The 18,108-nt window shown below is 38.1% G+C and overlaps 1 protein-coding gene across 4 annotated transcripts in view; it reads left to right on the forward strand.

Annotated features, from left to right (window-relative positions):
* Window positions 1–18,108, forward strand: part of NNT (nicotinamide nucleotide transhydrogenase) — a 44,285-nt gene that overhangs the window by 15,921 nt on the left and 10,256 nt on the right. For all 4 annotated transcript variants that reach the window (XM_040542085.1, XM_040542086.1, XM_040542087.1 and 1 more), the window contains exons 9-19: window positions 1,146–1,337; window positions 2,483–2,636; window positions 3,081–3,242; window positions 4,009–4,119; window positions 4,917–5,062; window positions 6,071–6,266; window positions 7,666–7,899; window positions 9,811–9,971; window positions 10,517–10,696; window positions 14,471–14,630; window positions 15,658–15,739. In XM_040542085.1, the coding sequence (XP_040398019.1) occupies window positions 1,146–1,337; window positions 2,483–2,636; window positions 3,081–3,242; window positions 4,009–4,119; window positions 4,917–5,062; window positions 6,071–6,266; window positions 7,666–7,899; window positions 9,811–9,971; window positions 10,517–10,696; window positions 14,471–14,630; window positions 15,658–15,739 (1,778 nt within the window). The remainder of the gene's footprint in view (window positions 1–1,145; window positions 1,338–2,482; window positions 2,637–3,080; window positions 3,243–4,008; window positions 4,120–4,916; window positions 5,063–6,070; window positions 6,267–7,665; window positions 7,900–9,810; window positions 9,972–10,516; window positions 10,697–14,470; window positions 14,631–15,657; window positions 15,740–18,108) is intronic.

Below are 18,108 nucleotides of genomic sequence, written 5' to 3' on the forward strand. Positions count from 1 at the left end.
GGAGCTGTGGATGCCCCATCTCTGGAAGTGCTCAAGGCCAGGCGGGATGGGGCATTGGGCAACCTGGTCTGGTGGGAGGTGTCCATGCTGATGGCAGGGAGCTTGGAATTAGGTGATCTTTAAGGTCCTTTCCAACCCAGACTATCCTCTGATTCTGTGAACATAAGGGCATATTGCCAGTAGTGCTGTACTCTAGGGAAGCCTCTAGAACATATTGCTACCATGGTTGTCATTAATATAAACAGGGCTGTACACATATATTGCGTGTCATACATTGTATTTGTGGTTTTCAAGACTTTTGGTGTCTTTGTTTAAAAGCTGAACTTAGAGTATGTAGAACAGAAATAAACAAATACTTGTTTGAAGAAGTTATGTGGAGTGCTTTTAGTCAGAGGCATATTACCCCTGAGTATAGTGTACTGGAACTGAGCTGTGGAACAGAGCAGCAGTGCGGAACTATTAGCAGTGTTCTACGGCATTGCGTCAAGAAGCTGGAGTTCCTAGAAGTATGCACAGGTCTTAGCTGTAAGCTGCAGGAGCAGTGTTTTAATGTGAATCTGCTTGAGCATGAAGGGTGTATGCTAGCCTTGGTTTCCAGCATCTTCCAAAAGCTCAAGAGCCTGACAGCCAGGTATACTCACACTTGTTCTGTGAGCAGTGTGGATGCATTGTGTTATATTTCTACATAAGTGTGAACCTGAGCATACTACTTGGACAGCTAGCTAGCTCTGAGGAAGCTCCTTTCACTCATCTGTGGTATAGAAAATTGCCTCTAGTGTATGCCCTCTGGAAGGACTGAGAAGATGCCAAGCACTGAGCAGGATAATCTCTTACCTGGTTGCTTTAAGAGAATCTAAGTTCTGAGAGAACAGTAGCATTTGGAGAAGTCAATCTCTTGTACCAATATGACCTTGTCTCTGTGTAGGCTTGTTGCTAATAGCATTTGATGTGTTGGCTTTGATCATGTTGAATTTTCTAACTGTTGTAAATAACCCTCTCTCAGCTAATTCTGTTAGAGATGCAGGTAACAGGAAAAAAAATGAAACTGGTTGGATACATATTTCCAGAAGGATGTATTGGAAGAGATGCTGCTTTTTCAGAACACTGAAAGACTAGTCCTTATATTTTGCTTGAATCTTTTTCAGGGTGTTACACACATTGGCTACACAGACCTGCCTAGCAGAATGGCTACTCAGGCCAGTACTCTATATTCTAATAACATTATCAAACTACTAAAGGCTATTAGTCCTGACAAAGAGAACTTCTACTTTGATCCAAAAGATGAGTTTGATTATGGCACTCTGGATCATGTAATTAGAGGAACTGTAGTAATGAAGGTAAGTCAGTAAAATATTCCCTTTCTAACTTGCGGGTACATATTTTCGTGTTCATTAGTGCTGTCTCCTTAAAACATATTCAAAGATAACTGCATGCTGACAGACTTCAGAAGTGTTCTGGTGGACGTTGTGGGCAATCATGTTTGTATTCAGTTGAATATTCCTCTGTCCCTTTTTGTGAAGGAAAACCTCTTTGGTTCTGTCTTCTTACCATGGTTAAACAAATACCTTTGTCTACTGTTGAAAAAGAGAAAAATATTAAATTTTCATGTTGTTTTCATGTGATAAAAAGTAGTTATTTAAAACAGTTTAGAAATACTATTACAGGCCCATAAAAACATTCCTCCTTTATTACTACTATTTTTTAATATGTAAATACAATTTTTTTTGTTTATACAGGAGAAACTTCCGAAAAAAATAGTGGAATTAGAATATGCAGGATAGTTTAAGTTTTACTAAGAAATAATAAAATAGAAACTTTGGGCATGGGCTAGTATGGGCTTTCCTTGTGCAATGATAGTATGCAGAACACTTTTAGTTCTATTAGGTAGGAAAGAAGAGGTATTAATTTTTGTTGAGTTCTGTTGGATAATGTTACCAAGATGTTTTAATGCTTATAAATATCTACTTTGGAGGAGGCTTATGTTGACTTCAGATCTCTAGACTACTGAGGAGGTATGTACAATTTTCATGTCTGAAAGCTCCAGTAGTTTCTCCTTCAGAGACCTGGGAACACAAAAATCTGAGGCACATGCCTGGCCCCTTTCCGAGGTCTGGCAGACTGATTACAGTTCTGATCTGTAGTAGAACTTGCTATTTCCAAGCCCCCATTTTATTTTGGATAAGTTTTTTCTATTTAAGAAAATTTCCCTCCTTGTTTTGGGTCCAGCTTTCAAGCCACATGCTGTGCTTTTACCTGGTGCACTTGGACCCCAACATTAAGTTGTGTCTGATAAATGTGCGAACCAATGTGGTTAATTTAGTCAGGCCGTACTATTCCTTCAGCCTTTTAAACTTCTGATGCATAAAAAGGAAGATGCTCTAGGATGTTAAGACTTCACTGAGTTACAAGATTAAGAATAGTACACTCTTCTAGTTATAAAGCGTCTGCTATGTTAGGGATAACTGTAAATATCTCTTGTCAGGATGGCAAGGTGATTTTCCCAGCACCACCACCAAATAACATTCCTCAAGGAGCTCCTGTGAAACAGAAGACTGTAGCAGAGCTGGAAGCGGAAAAAGCAGCTACTATTACACCTTTTAGAAAAACTATGACTAGCGCTTCTGTATACACAGCAGGTATGCAATTTCCGGAGTTGGAGAATCAGTGTAGACTGCTCCTCATTTAATTAATACTTTTAAGTGACTCATCATCTTACTTATTGAATTTAATAACTAGCTCAGAGACCAGTTGATTGGCTGGTGTATCCTAGCACGAAATCAGTGCTGTGTAATAATTGGTTTTGAGAGAATAAAGTTTTAGAAATTTAACCAAAAATACTAACATTTCAAACAGTGCTGACTCACACAGTGAGCATGTATGTATGTTTGTTTTTTGTTTCTAACTATCTGTAAAACATTTCAATTGTTGAAGAACTCTTGCTAGGAATTGTCCATACTTTGCAGCAGAACTAGCTTAATCTTCAATCTTTAATGTATTATGTGAGACTTAAATACCCATAAGTTTAAATGCAGGAAACCATTCAAAAGTTGCAAAATAATTTTCCTGTGCTTTTCTTCTAGGCTTAGCTAGCATGTTAGGACTGGGCATTGTAGCTCCTAATACTGCTTTCACGCAAATGGTGACGACATTTGGCCTAGCTGGAATAGTGGGTTACCATACAGTATGGGGCGTGACTCCTGCTCTTCACTCTCCACTTATGTCAGTGACTAATGCTATCTCAGGTATGTAATAGTCATACAGCTGCTTGTTTCCTACTTGAAGGAAGCACAACTCCTTTTATGTGAGCTTTAGACAAATGTCTGATTTGTCTTTTAAAATGGCAAAGAGTATCTCTACTTTCATCAGTTACAAGGATAACTAAAACACTATTTCCAAGAGCCTTTTTTTTTTCAAAAGAAAGGCAAATGTGGTGCTGCGTATTTTTTATTTTTAACAAACTTTCCATTCTTAAACTCCTTGCTTTAAAGTTTGTTTCACTCAGGAGTGCTGCAGTCTCCTCTTTCATACAACACACCTTTTCTCCCTTGTGTCCAAAGTATTGACCTGAATATAACATGTCTTTCATGTCTTCTGCTTTTATTTTCCTCTCCTCAAAATACGTTCTTTGGAGGTGGGGGGAAAATTCTGACAGTGATCTGTAAGATTGATATCATGTAAAAATTTCAGGAAGGGAGAGAGGCTGTCTGTGCCTGTGTGACAGGCTACAAGCCTGATCTTTTTTGACACTAAAAGCAGTTTCTTTATTGAACCGTTATTCAAAGGCTGACTCTGTGCTTGAAGCACCGTATGTTAAAACTACATTTGTGTACTAACTGTTTTCGTTTGAAACATGTTTGTATTAGTGAAAAAGATCATGGCAATTTTTTAAATACTAATAGAGACTAGATTAGGGGTCAAAACTTCACTCTGTTTGACAGCTGGAAGAAAGCTTTCTATAGATATAGGACGTTATAAGGTTCAATAACGTTTTTTTTCTTTTTTAAATAGGACTAACAGCAGTTGGTGGGCTGGTATTGATGGGAGGAAACTATCTCCCTGAAAATGCTCCTCAAAGTCTAGCAGTGCTTTCAGCCTTCATCTCTTCAGTCAATATTGCAGGTATGAATGTTAGCCTTTTTTTAAGGATAACTTAAAGTACTTTTGTAATTCTTTTATTTCTTTTAGATCTTTAAGTGGATAGACTTGAGAAATGTTATTCTGGAAATAATGTCTAAGAACATCCATAAAGGGAAAAACAAAACAAAACACAAAATTTCGTGGTAGCTAGTGTATCTGGCTTGTATACCCTGTGGAGTAACCTCTCTTTTTTTTAAGTATTTAAATGTGCATTTTTCTTACAGTATTCTTTGGGTGATGACTGTATGAAATATATTTTCCAGTATGCCTCCAGATGGTATTGCATTTAAACTTGAATTCCTTTTTCCACTTGAAAAATATACCCCTGGAATAGAATGAAATTCTGTTTGCTTGATCTTCAGAAGTCCCAGCTTCAAAATAAAAAGATGTGAAAATAAGGCGTGTGACTTAGAAATACATTTTTTTTTTTTTTTTTTTTTTTTTTTGCTAGAATAGACAGGGAAAAGAGCAGAATCATAAACCAGACTGCACCTTACAGCCAGCAGAGAGTACGGAGTAAGAGCAAGTCCTCCAGGCTTTCAAACTCCTCTCTTTATGAATTCACTTCGAAGGTTTAAAAAAAACCACAGCAGGATCTCACCCTGATTCCACCTTTGTTTCCAGGTGGTCTTCCAGCTTACTAGCTTTCCAGAAGTTTTGTTGGTGTCAGTTACTAGCTTTTTGTGGTAATATGGTTTAACTAAATATCTCTTACAGCTTGGCACATGCTTAATTTCAGACTTTATTTTTGTAAAGTTGTTGCTTTCTTTTTTGGCTAGGTGGGTTTCTAGTTACACAGAGAATGCTGGATATGTTCAAACGTCCCACTGATCCTCCTGAGTACAACTACTTGTACCTGCTTCCTGGTGCTGTATTTGTAGGAGGTTATGCAGCCGCTCTCAATGGTGGCTATAGCATTGAACAGGTAAGAACATAAACCTTGTGGCGTTCAGCCCACTATTCACAATGTGGTGTGCTTCTTTACTGCTTACTCTGTTGAGGTGTAAATAGCAGATCAGCTACTGTGTTTTTATCAGGTTTGTATTCTCCCAAGGCCAAGCTAAAGTTGATTGACTTTAAGCTTGCAATCATACCCCAAATACTGAATCTATAATTTTAAAAGCTTAATTTTTTTTACTCAGGAGCCCACAGATACTTTATTTATTGGATAGTTTTCCTAAGCTACACCTTAAATGTTAAAGTGACTGTAGGAAACCAGTCTTTGGTTTAAATGTTTCTAAAAGTTCAACTTGGAATGACAATTAAAGGAGGTATGACGTCTGTAAGGAATGAAATTTCAGTGCAGAGGGATATGCAGAGATTGTACCTATAGAATCTTTTATGGTAGGCTTTTGTTTGCATTTGTTTCAATAAAAAAAAAATCAATGTATATTGCCTTTTATGCTTGGAAGAAAAAAGTAAATTCAAGCATAGTTTTATTCCAGGTGCTTGTAATACATTGCAATTTTTTACTTATCTAGACATGTTATGTGTAGCTCAGTTCATTTAAGTTTGCTTATTCTTTATGAAAGCAGGAGTTCAGGGACACTGTGAGCAAAGTCTGAAAGTATTCCTATAATGAACGGGACAGTTCAGCTATGGAGTAGTACTGAAGAAAAACTTGCTTCTGAATTGATGAGGAAAGTTGGTTTGACTTGAGTTTAATATTCACGGTGAAGATAAACTAAGCTCATAAAATGGGGAAAAAGTTTCAATAAAGATCACATTTTAATTCGTCAAAATCACATCTCTTACAACAATTTCTCACAGTCAAGGCTTTGATTTTTACTTCAATTAAGAGCAAGTCACCTGGTGACTTACACACATTCTGGAGAAAACCGTATTGTGTAATAATCAGAAAGCTTTTGACATCAGCTGTGCACTACGTGCCTCTACTTCATATATTCTTATCCATGCTTTTCTTGTTTTAAAGATGATGTATCTGGGCTCAGGCTTATGCTGTGTTGGTGCCCTGGCTGGTCTGTCCACACAAGGAACAGCTCGTCTTGGAAATGCTTTGGGTATGATTGGTGTTGCAGGAGGTTTAGCAGCCACTCTTGGAGGCCTTAAACCCTCACCTGAATTGTTGGCTCAGATGTCAGGTGCAATGGCACTCGGTGGTACCATAGGTATGTGTATTCTACTATAAACTAATGAATATATGCTCCGTACGTGCATTTATGCAAGCTGTAGATACAAAATATTGTAAAGGTCACAGATGAATTGACTTACTGTGGTGGTTTCACACTGATGGCCAGATAAACTCCACCACTCTGATCTCTCGCTTCCCTTCCACAAAAGAACAGGGGGAAGAAATATGATGAAAAGGGGCTCAAAGGTTGAGATAAGCAGAAGATCACTCACCAGTTATTGTTGCAGGCAGAATAGACTCAATATAGGAAGACTTAAGTAATTTATTGCTTATTACTAACAGACTAGAGCACTGATAAACTAAAAGCAAGCTAGAAACACCTTTGCCCCCTGTTCACCCTTTTCTACCTCCTCCCTCCGAGTGGTGCAGGGAAATGGGGGCTGCGGTTGTTCCTTAACACTTTGTCTCTTCCGCTCCTTCACGGTCACTCTCTGCCCCTGCTCCACGTGGGGTCCCTCCCACGGGATGCCGTCCTTCCCGAACTGAGCCTGCGGGGGCTGCCCACAGGCAGCAGCTCTTCAAGAACTGCTCCCACACGGCTCCGTACCGCGGGGTCCATCCTCCAGGAGCAAACTGCTCCAGCATGGACCCCCCCTGGGTGGGGGTGTCTGCAGGGTTGTTTCTCCCTACATTTTCATACTCCTCTCTCCTGGCTGCATTTTTTCCTATTTTCCTTTCTCAAATCTGCTCTCCCAGAGATGCAACCAGCATCACTTGCTGGATCAGCTCTGGACCGTAGCCAGGTCTTTTTTGGAGCTGCCTGGAGCTGCTCCTGTCTAACAAGGGGCAGCTGCTGGGCTCTGCTCACAGAGGGCATCTGCGCAGTCCCCCTGCTACTAAAACCTGGTCAATAGACTAATTTATGGCTTGCTTATATTATTTTGCAAGTATGTAAATGAAAAATTACAAGTCCCAGGGCATTTATTGTTAATGCATCGAGATATGATAAAGAATGGGGAGACTGGTGGAAAAGCAGGAGTACATCATCTATGTTGTGGAATCTGGGTATAAAGAAGCAGATGAACCTGCCCAAGTTCATACTTACTTGCCCAAGCTGATTTGCTTAATGAATGCTACCAAATTCCCTTTTTCAAACTGTGCTTTCTTCACATAAAATGTTGAATTTCTCAGTGTTTAACTAGGCTTATCAGAACAAAATGTGCTTTAATCATCTCCCTAATTTGTATCATATCCTTATTGCACATTTGCAGCTTTCTGCTACTCAGCAATTTGTAATATAGAATGTATTTTTCCATTAGAGCAGGTGTGTATTTGCATGTATTCATTGTACGGCAAACCATGGTATATCAATTTCTAGCTGCATAGATTGGTTATGTTTTTGTATGACTTCGCTTCTGTCTTCAACTCTTTAATAGGTTTGACGATTGCTAAACGCATCCAGATTACAGATCTGCCTCAGCTAGTGGCTGCTTTCCATAGTTTGGTTGGTTTGGCTGCTGTGCTCACCTGTGTAGCAGAATACATGATCGAGTATCCTCACTTTGCTACTGATCCAGCTGCAAACCTTACAAAGGTTGTGGCATACCTTGGCACATACATTGGAGGAGTGACTTTCAGTGGCTCTCTTATTGCTTATGGAAAGCTGCAAGGTGAGATCTTTTTGTTCAGAACTAAGTATTAAAGGCTTGCCTACCTCTCCCCCTCCAGGATTTAGCTCTGCCTGTAGACTGCTATGTAATTGGAAAGAAACCTTGTGTTTTGCATCAGGTGAAATTTTGTATGTTTAATTCTTGTGGCTGTACTGTTTTCTATTTAATTCTGTTCCTGCTTGTGTACAGCTTTATTTATGAAAGGTTTGTCTTCAGTGCTTGGACATATCTGACTTGGTAATTAATAGTGGTAATAAGCTTCTCTCAATTCATCTTGTCTAGAAATAAGTGTTGCCATAGAGTTATTAAGACACTGTACCTGACATTTTCTTTATTTTATTGAAGTCTTATGATTGCAACTTCATCTTCCTGCACAGATATATTAATTGAAACCCTTGTGTTGCTGGACTTTATGAGCACCAGTAGTATTTGTGAAATTTTGTTCTTAGCATCATTCAGGCTTCATTAGGTAGACAGTTTTGCAGTATCAGTTAAGACTGTCTTACTTTAAACCATCTGCTTTACTATTTACCTACCATGCAAATTCCGTATTCCATGCCTCTTAATGTTTTAGTAAATGTGCGTAAACACACACTAACTCCTGATTCTTAGGCACCTGAAGGTTTCTTTATTACATGTATTTTTGATTATGTAAGCACACAGCTTTTGAGAGACAGATAGTATCTGTTCTAAGAACTTCCAGAGAAGAGAAGAGCTTCCTATTACTAATCCTGTTACAGCCTTGCAGTAGTTCCTTTGGGAAACATCTGTTTGCTTTCTTCAGTGTTTCAGACCACCATTGAAGGAGGAAGCATGACATTGATGGAAAGCTGTCTTCTCTAATAACCTTTTGAAGGATTTGTCAGTAGTATGTATTTCTGCTAAGTAGTTACTCATTTGTTCTCAATTTTCTTCCACGTCTCCATCCTTGGCCTCACTTCCATGCTCCCCAGTGATACGCGTGCATGTCCTTGGTGAGCTTCACTGCCTATTTCAGCCCACTTGTGTTTTTTTCCCCTTCCATTTTCAGATCAGCATCATAATAATAAGCCTTTCTACATCATCCTATTGAACTAGAGGTAGTAGGTCACACCCTTTGTCTTCAAGTCTTGAGACTATCAGTTCATTCTTTCCCCTGAATTCTCATAAATTTAAATGAGACACTTGGCATCTAATTATGTAAATCAAAATTAATGGATAATAATGGATAAACGTGCATTATTTTCACTCGTCGCTGTGTTATTTTAAAAAAGAAAAAAGAAAACAAAAAACCACCAACCCCCTAAGGTGAAAATAAGGATGTTTGTCTTTTTAAGCTGAATCACAGAACCTTTTTTCCAGTGAAGTCTCTGCCAACATAGGAAGCTGTGGGAATTCTGTGCGACTGAGAGTACTGGTGAAATTAAAGCATTTCAAGCAGGAGTATTGTATGTTTGGGGTTTATCTGTGCAGTCGTGTTTTTGTAAGCACACACCTTTTGAGAGTCTGATAATACCTGTACTAAGAAGTTCTAGCTAGGGGCTTCCTGTTACAGAACTTCACATACAGCATGTGAAGTCTTGGGGCCAGAATGTAAGTTGAAAAATCAAAAACAAAACCAAACGAACCACATAATGAAGGCTTTTTTGAGAGAAAAAGATATTTAGATTAGGTAAGTTATTCTGAAGCACTGAAGAAAGATTAGGAAATAAAATGAGTTTAAACAGGAATATTTGAGAATCTAGAATACACCTGAATGCATTGCAATACTGAGTCAGTACAAAGTCTCAGTTTGTACTAACTTTTGTCTCTTATCCCCGTCCCCCTCCCTCCTTCTTTTTCTCTTTTGTTGAGGTATTCAGTCTTGTCTGGGGCTAGAGACAGACTGTCCTACATGTATGTTTCAATTTCTCAACATGCATTTGATTGCAGGTATCCTGAATTCTGCACCACTGCTTTTGCCTGGTCGACATGCATTGAATGCAGGGTTGCTGGCTGCTAGCATTGGTGGAATGGTTCCATACATGATTGATCCTAGTTATACTACAGGAATTACTTGCCTAGGTTCTGTGTCAGCTCTCTCAGCCATAATGGTAAGTTGGGAAATTATAGAAGGCAAAACAAATATTTGTTTTTCATCTTTTCAAGTCTACTCTTAACAATTATATTTTACCATCCTGAGTCACTATCATCATACACAGTGCCTATATGTTGACTTTTCAGTAGCAAGTTGAACTGACTTTCTTAAATCTGGCTGTAAAACAGAAATGTTCTGAAGAACTGGCATTGATATATCTAATTACTTTTTGTAGCTATGACTTAATGGAGCCTTTCATATACATTTAAAAGACTTTTGGAAAGTTCGTTCCTAAAAAAATCCATGGAACTGGTCAGTTGATTTTATGTGTAGAGATACGTAAATTAACACAGATCAGGACAATGGAGTGCCTTCCTCTCCTCCTCCTCGATGTCTCCTATATTAAAAATATTAAAAATACTTAAAATATTAAAAATACTTGGATTCTTTATTAAGTAACTTCGTATTTATTTTTTTAATGCTTCAGGCAGACTGTCATTTGTGCATGTTCTTTTTCGTCGTAGCTTATACTGGAAGTATGCATTGTCTTTCCTTTTTCAGGGTGTCACTTTAACAGCAGCCATTGGAGGTGCTGATATGCCTGTAGTTATTACTGTCCTGAACAGTTACTCTGGATGGGCCTTGTGTGCTGAGGGCTTTCTACTAAACAACAACTTGCTGACTATTGTTGGTGCACTCATTGGCTCCTCTGGGGCCATCCTCTCTTATATCATGTGTGTGGTAAGTGAGCAGAAATTGTGCTTGTTTTCCAAGTGCTGGAAAACCTTATTCAGAATGTTTGCTAGAAAGATTAGCAATCAGAAGGCCAGACTGCTAGGTATTAGAAGCTAGAATTTTTAATTGAAACTCCTGGACTAGATGTAAGTCATACCTCTTAATTTGGAGAGACACCCACTTCGGAACTAAGGGAAGCCTTTGCATTGGACTTGCACAATTGGGGTTTGAATCTAAGCTCAAATAGGTATGATTGCTCGTGCTCAACTGTCTTTTTAGTTATGTCACTCTGCAGTGTTGTTAACTTAAACTAAATTTTAAGTTTATCAGCAGGAGTGACTTCCTTTTTTTTAAAAAAAAAAATTGATTTGTTTAGAGAGTAAATTTTTTTTTTTGAGTGTGGGACAGTGTGCTTGAATAGTTTCTTCAGAAAATAGTTACTGTGAAGTACCACAGGGTGGCAGCAAACTTGCATAAGTTTATTGCTGATACTAATGTGTGTGTCAGAGCAAACTTGAGCTTTAACTTTTCGTGTAATCCTACTGTATTATTAGTAATTGACTTCCTTTTTTTGGGGATCGTTTACTCAGAAGTCCTTCTTGTCTTCCCAAAAAAACCAAACAAACAAAAAAACAAAACAAAAGCTGTTCACCTAAATTGCTGATACACGTACAATCAGCAATTTGGGCGGTATCAGTAGAAGGATGATGCTTATGGGGCAACAGAGTTGTGCAAAGTATGTTCTTTAAAGTAAATATCAGATTCTTGTAAGTCTTGGTGAAAATACGATCTATTGGATATATATTTCCCCACAGGCATAGTCACTCTACAGCTTAATTTTTCTGTTACTGACCCTTTTCTGTCTTTTATTGCTAGTTCCTTTCAGTACTCAGAGTTTTGAGATACTTGCTGGTGTTTTTTGGGGTAATGCAGGTAAATAAGAAGCCTAGGGATTCAATTAACAAAATAGTTATGCAGTGACAGAGGGGTTTTTCTCTATGTATTTCTTAACATTCAGGAAGCTTAGTTTTTCAGATAATATTCTAAGAGTCTTGTGCTGCTTCACTTAAGCTTAGACAATTAAAGTTGATCAGCCAGTGAAATTAAAATCAGTTTGTATAATTTCTATAAAATACACAGAATAACTTATTTCTCTCCCAACATTTTTCTTTTGTGCTTTGCTTCCTTTAATGGAAAACATTACTTCTAAAGCCTTGTTATAATCAAGGGATTCATTATCATTGCCTTCTTCAAGCTGTGTTTCAGGAAGAAAAAATGCTTCTGAGTTCCAGTGGTTCCAATAAAGGTCTCTGCTTTAGGCTGTTGTAACCTGTGCTAATGAAGCAGCGCAGTTTCTCCCTACATCCTTTTTTTTTTTTTTTAACCTCCAATATGACTTCCATACAAAACAGGATATGTAAACTCATCTAGTGCAGACATGCAGGTATTTGTGGAAACATAATGGCTGCAAGCTTTTTACATTTCCAATTGCCTTTTTGTGATAACACTGTATCCACGTGATCCCTTACAGCTTTTACACGAGTTAATAAAACTGGCCAACACGTATTCAGGTAATCCCTTAAAATTTTGCACTCATATCTTATTGACTGATTTTTTCCAACCATTCCTGTTTTGTGCCTATTATTAGGGTGAGTTAAGGACAAAGAATTTAACTTTCAAACAAAAAAGCAAAGGCCTGTACTTGTTCACTTGTCTTGTGGATTTTGGTTCTTTTAAAGCACTAATGCAACATGCCTTTTTACAGAACATTTGATTGTATTAACATTTCCTTCTCCCTGTCTTTTTCAGAGTGAATACTTGATGATTGCAATTGTAGTATTAGAATCAGTATGCTTAGGGATGGGGAAGATGCTTCAGGTGGGAGAGGAACCATAATCTGAGGTGATGAAACAGAGCAAGAGAAGGCACAGATTGTGTTAGTCTTACAAATTGTATGCTGCCTTCTCGTGTACTAACTGTGCTGTTTATGTGGGCACAGTGAGTGTGGAAGAGCTTGGCGTTCTCAGCGATCAAGGGCTTGGTTTTACCTGGGCTGGAAGCCTCAGGCAGTGTCACTTGTGTATACATATATATATATATATATGCAGCAGAAGGGGTTTTCTTCTGGTAATTGGGTTATCTTTGAATAACAGCAGTGATGAAGCCTGCTCTTTATTTGTATATGTTTGTGGTGGTAAAGAAGGTGAAGGAGGCTATGGAAGACTTAGCATACTGTCCCTGTGCTGGGTAGGTCTTAGCTGCTTTGGTTAATTTTATTTAGTGAGGTCTTGACTCATTTTGAAGCCGTCTGTGGTTCATAGCCAGGCAAGGGTGCTACAATCTCATGCATGCTTTGTGTGGTTTCTCAGATTTCTAATACTTGAACCTTTTTTTGCTTTGTCCTGGTCTTACTGTTGTCTTTTGTTTTAAATAAGACTTGAAAGTGCTTAGCTTCTTGTAGTCTTACAGTGTGCAACGTCTAAAAAATGTATTCTTCTGCCTAGACTGTTTTGCCAGATAAAACTGCTATAACTTACTAGTCTCTTCTCCCGTTTGAAAGTTTAATGTTTTGATACACATCAAAGGCAGTGTGTTCTTAAAGGATAAAACTACTGCAGTCTGTACAAAAATGCAGATTTCACAAAACCTGCATTTGGGCCCTACTGTGCACCATCCTTACAGTATCTGTATCAGAATAAACAAAAGTTCTTCTAACATCTTTGCTGTGCTTCTTTGCTAGATGCTGAATTTCAGAGTGGCACATCTTCTCAGGCTATAGGAAAAACCTGTGGAGTTGCATGAGATTAAGTATCAGTGGAAAATGGACTTGGAAGCATACTTTTGTGTGGGTGTTTCCTTTCACTTATATGTGTGTCTCTCCAGATCCATTCTTAAAATCTGCTGTGATTTATGAGCTAGCACAGCAGGTAAATGACACACATGTTTAATTAAAAAAGAAATTTATGCCTGTTCCTTCCCTGCTTCTAAAATTTTGTTTATTGCAATTACAAGTTTTGCCTACTTCCAGATATTGCTTTGGGACCATGCTCACAAGGAGACATGCCAGTGAAAGCATTTAGCCAGTGGCCTTTCCTGGCTGTGTATCTACAGAGCCGAATTTTCAGGATGTGTTCTTCTCTTAAAGCTCCTAGTTTAAGATCTCTTGTTCTCTCTTGGTACTCTGCCAGTAAGTTAATGGCCCCCTTTAGTACATTCAAATTTGTTTTCAATTAGCATTTGGTTAGTTTTGTGTGGCTGCTTAGCTTTGTCCTGTTCTTTTCTGTTGTGATCCTGTAGGAGCTTTGCTTCTGTACTACCTGTAAGAGCCATGTGGTTTCCATGCAGTAGTTCTGTGCTTACATCTTGAATTGCTCAAGAATTAGAGAAATACCTTACAAAAATTATATGTATGTATATAAAATTTGTCATCAAATTTGTATTCTTCTATATCTTCATTTTAATGACAGAAAGAGACCAATATTTGACGAAGCTTTCTTTTGTGTGTTTTGTTTTGTTCTTTGCCTTGGAAAAATGCTGTTTATCTGTCATTATCTGTGTAGTATTACGTGTTAGAAGCTATTGTTCGGCATTATTGTTGTAATCTGTGTCTCTGTTTTAAGGAGCCTGTTTTAAGAACTTTGAGTAGTCAGCAGGCAAAACCAACAGATAAAGACTATTGTCAGGAAGGTTTTAATATTTCCAGACGTTTACTTTGTGGACGTCTCCTCTGCTTTATTTTTCCATTTCATCTTATCTGATCGAAAACCTCTTGTCTTCCAGGCTATGAACCGTTCCCTTGCAAATGTGATTCTAGGGGGCTATGGCACCACATCAACAGCTGGTGGGAAGCCCATGGAAATTACTGGAACCCACACAGAAATCAATGTGGACAATGCAATTGAAATGATAAAGGAAGCTAATAGCATTATTATTACTCCAGGTAAGACACTCTTGACTTATAGAGCAAGATGTTCTGAGGATGTGTTATTAAAACAAACACACAACCCAAAACAAAAAACTGAAGTGTTGTCTGGAGTTGTGGGATATGCTTTTGTTCCCAGGTTAGTTGTCATTCCTCTGTGTAAACATGTGTATGTCACTTCACTTTTCTGTGTGGGCATCTCTTCCCACTTTTTCCTACTTATGTAGTTTTTAAATTCATAAGGACAGAGGCTGTCTTCTGCAAATTATGTTTACAGTTAATTTTGTGTACAGGTGTTGTGCAAGTTTCCAAGGTACCACTGATACCAGTGAGAAAATTAATAATAATCTGTCACTTACATTACTGAGGGTATTTGTGCTTATTCTATGCTTGCTTAATTCTGCATTTTTTTTTTTTTTTTTGGAAAACCTGCAGGAAAACATTTGAATCTAAGTTAGTATCCAACAAATACTGGAATTCAAGTAGGAAAAAACCCGAAAACCAAAACCCTGAGTTCTGGGTTGAGCCATAGGCTCATATGGTTCAATAGTATATTTCCTGTTAGGAGAGATCAGATGAGGAATGGTTGAAGATGTTCTCTTCAACTGAATGGCACTGTTGTGTTAAATCATGTAAATCATATATTTGCAATGGAATGGGAAGAATGCAGGAAACAAAGTTGTCCTTTTCTGATAGAGCAGGAAAAACATGTTTCAGTGAAAGTGAAACAAGTTACTTTGTAGTTTGGCTGGTCAAACTACTATACTGTTAGTGGTCGGGAGACCAAAAAGATGAGATGAATTACATTCGTAGGGAGTTGCAGCCTGACCACTATATGAGTATCAGAGATACATGCATTCACATATATGTTTGTGTATAAATATACAATTTTAATTATATATTAACTAAAATATATATTATTTTTTATAATATATAATATGAGCAGACAGCTGCTGTTTGTGTGGAAGGTATGCTTACTCCCTGTAACTATTCTATCTACACTGAAATAGAAAAACAGCTTAAAACATTGGAATTCTTCTTTCAGGTTACGGTTTGTGTGCAGCAAAAGCTCAGTACCCTATAGCTGATCTTGTGAAGATGTTGAGAGAACAAGGGAAAAATGTAAGGTAAGGACTTTCCTTGATGAAAAGTATTATACTTCTTTTCATTCCATTAAAATCTGCAGCAAGTGTATGCTTTGGTTAATTTTTCTTTCAGCAATCGTTCTTATGCTGGGCTCTCTAAGAAATAATTTCCTAATGGAATTCATCCCTCTGCTTGTGAAACTGTTGGGGTATAGCTGAAGGGCTGCAGTGAGAATAGTGGAGGATCCTCAGAAGGAGATGTGGGCCTTTTGCAGTATGGAGAAAGTGCTTTTGCTTGTGTCAGTCGTATGTGAAGTGGAAGAATAGATCGGGTAGAGTGGCCTGTGCACCAAGAACACAGGACTTATTTCTTTCATTGGATAACTGACTTGCATTAATGATAGCAATGCTTACAATTACTCAGCAGCAGTAGTAAATAATAGCGACAGTAAAATCCAGTTCTGATGGGCATGTTTAGATAGATGCCCTTCTTAGATTTAAAAAAAAAAAAAAAAAGAGCACAGAAGGCAGACTTTCATTAATACCTTCTGTGCTCTGGGGTAGCTAAAGATGGTCAGTGTGTACTGTTAAGAAGTGTCTTGCAGATGCTCAAAGCCCTGTGTTTGGACTAAAATGTGCTGCAGACAGTCCCTCAGTTACACGTAGATATCCAGATTCCTCCAAAATCCTCATAGGTCAATCCATGTGATCTTAAATTTGCAGCAGGACTTCCATAAGATATGCTGCCTGATTTTTTTCCCTTTGCCTCCTTCAAGCCTTAGGGCTGTGGTATCTTTTCTCACACCACAGTTCTAAGGCTTCTACAGTCTCACTTGTTCAGAAGGCAGTCAATGAAACCAGGAAGGTGTATAAACTTCTATCACTATTTTAATGTAACCTGAACCTTCACAGAATAGCAGGATGGTTTGAGTCATAGACCTCTGGAGATTATCTAGTTCAACCAGTACACTTATTCAAGGCAGAGTCAGCTTAGGATGCAGGTTGCTTAGGGTCTTGTCCAGTTGAGTTTGAGTATTCAGTCTCCAGGGCTGGAGACTTAACAGCCTATCTGGGAAAGAGTAAAACAGTTTGTTTTTCTGAGGTTTAAATGGAATTCCTTGTATTTCAGTTCTTGACCATTGCCTCTTGTCCTTTCACTGGATAACAAAACCAGATTCTTCTCAGTGGTGTCTTTGTTCTTCTCTATTAGGTGCTTACACAGTGACATCACCCTGAGCCTCTTCTTCTCCAGGTTGAAGATTCCAGCTCTCTCAGACCTTCTCCCATGACAGATACTCTAATCCCTTAACAGGAATCCAAAAAAATAGGTCTAAGATGCTTAAGTTTTTGCAATTGCAAGTAACACCGTAATTAGAGTCCATTGAGTATTGCATGGAAGGATTATTGGAAAAGCATGTGGCCACTGTCAGATTTTATTTATTTTACTTTATTCTGCTGCAGTGCTGAGAGAGAATTCTTAGGTGCTAGTACTGGCCTCAAGTCCTTTTCTCCCTCAATTTTTTTTGTAGACCTTAGAGGTATTGAAAATACCGGAAAGCTAGCATCATTCCTCCCTTGTTAATTGTTTGGGAAAGTATCTTCTAATTATGGTAACATAATATCTTAAAATTAGTCAAGGGTCAGCTTTCGTTTGAAACAAGATATTTGGACAGATGCTGGTTAGCTATACTCATTCTGTATGCATTCCTTGTGTTCATTTCATTTAGATGGTGACTCTCCTTTGAAATCTATACTCCAGCAATTAGTGGGATTTTTTGATTTTTTTTTTTTTCTTTCACTGTTTTTTCAAACTCATTGGAAAGATGCGTATAGGTCTTTGCAGTGTTTTACAGCATGCACTGTGGTGGATAACAGCAGTGCTGTTGTAGGGTTTAGCAACAACTATTTGTTAGTGTTTATCCAGAGTTGCAATTCTGCATATTAAATTGCTTTATCAAGGTATTTTTGCTTGGATATGTGAGAAGTGAGATGCATGCTCGTGTATCTACTTCCTGGAGCAGTTCTCTTCACTCCTTATTTTTCCATGTTTAGCAAAAAGCTGAATGTGTGTCCAAATTGCATTAAAATTTTTGAAGACCTGTTAATTGTGCAACAAAAGAACCTAGATGAACCTTCTTGACTGATGTGATTGATGACAGTTTCATAAGCTTTTAGCTTTCCTTTTAGAGCTTCTGTGTGGGGGAGCTATTTTTTTTTTTAATAAAAGATTGTTGGTTTTGCCTTTTTATGGTGGCTTTGCAGGGGAGAAACATGAATGAATCCTTGAAATAACTGGCTTATACTTGACATGAGTGAATTTCAGGAAGGGATCACTGCAGTGGTTACCTAGCATTTTAATGAAATAAATCTGTATTTACAGTTTGTGGTAATTTAGGCCTTTCTTCACTTTG

Source organism: Cygnus olor, chromosome Z, assembly GCF_009769625.2.
Source record: "Cygnus olor isolate bCygOlo1 chromosome Z, bCygOlo1.pri.v2, whole genome shotgun sequence".
NCBI classification, from domain to species: Eukaryota; Metazoa; Chordata; class Aves; order Anseriformes; family Anatidae; genus Cygnus; species Cygnus olor.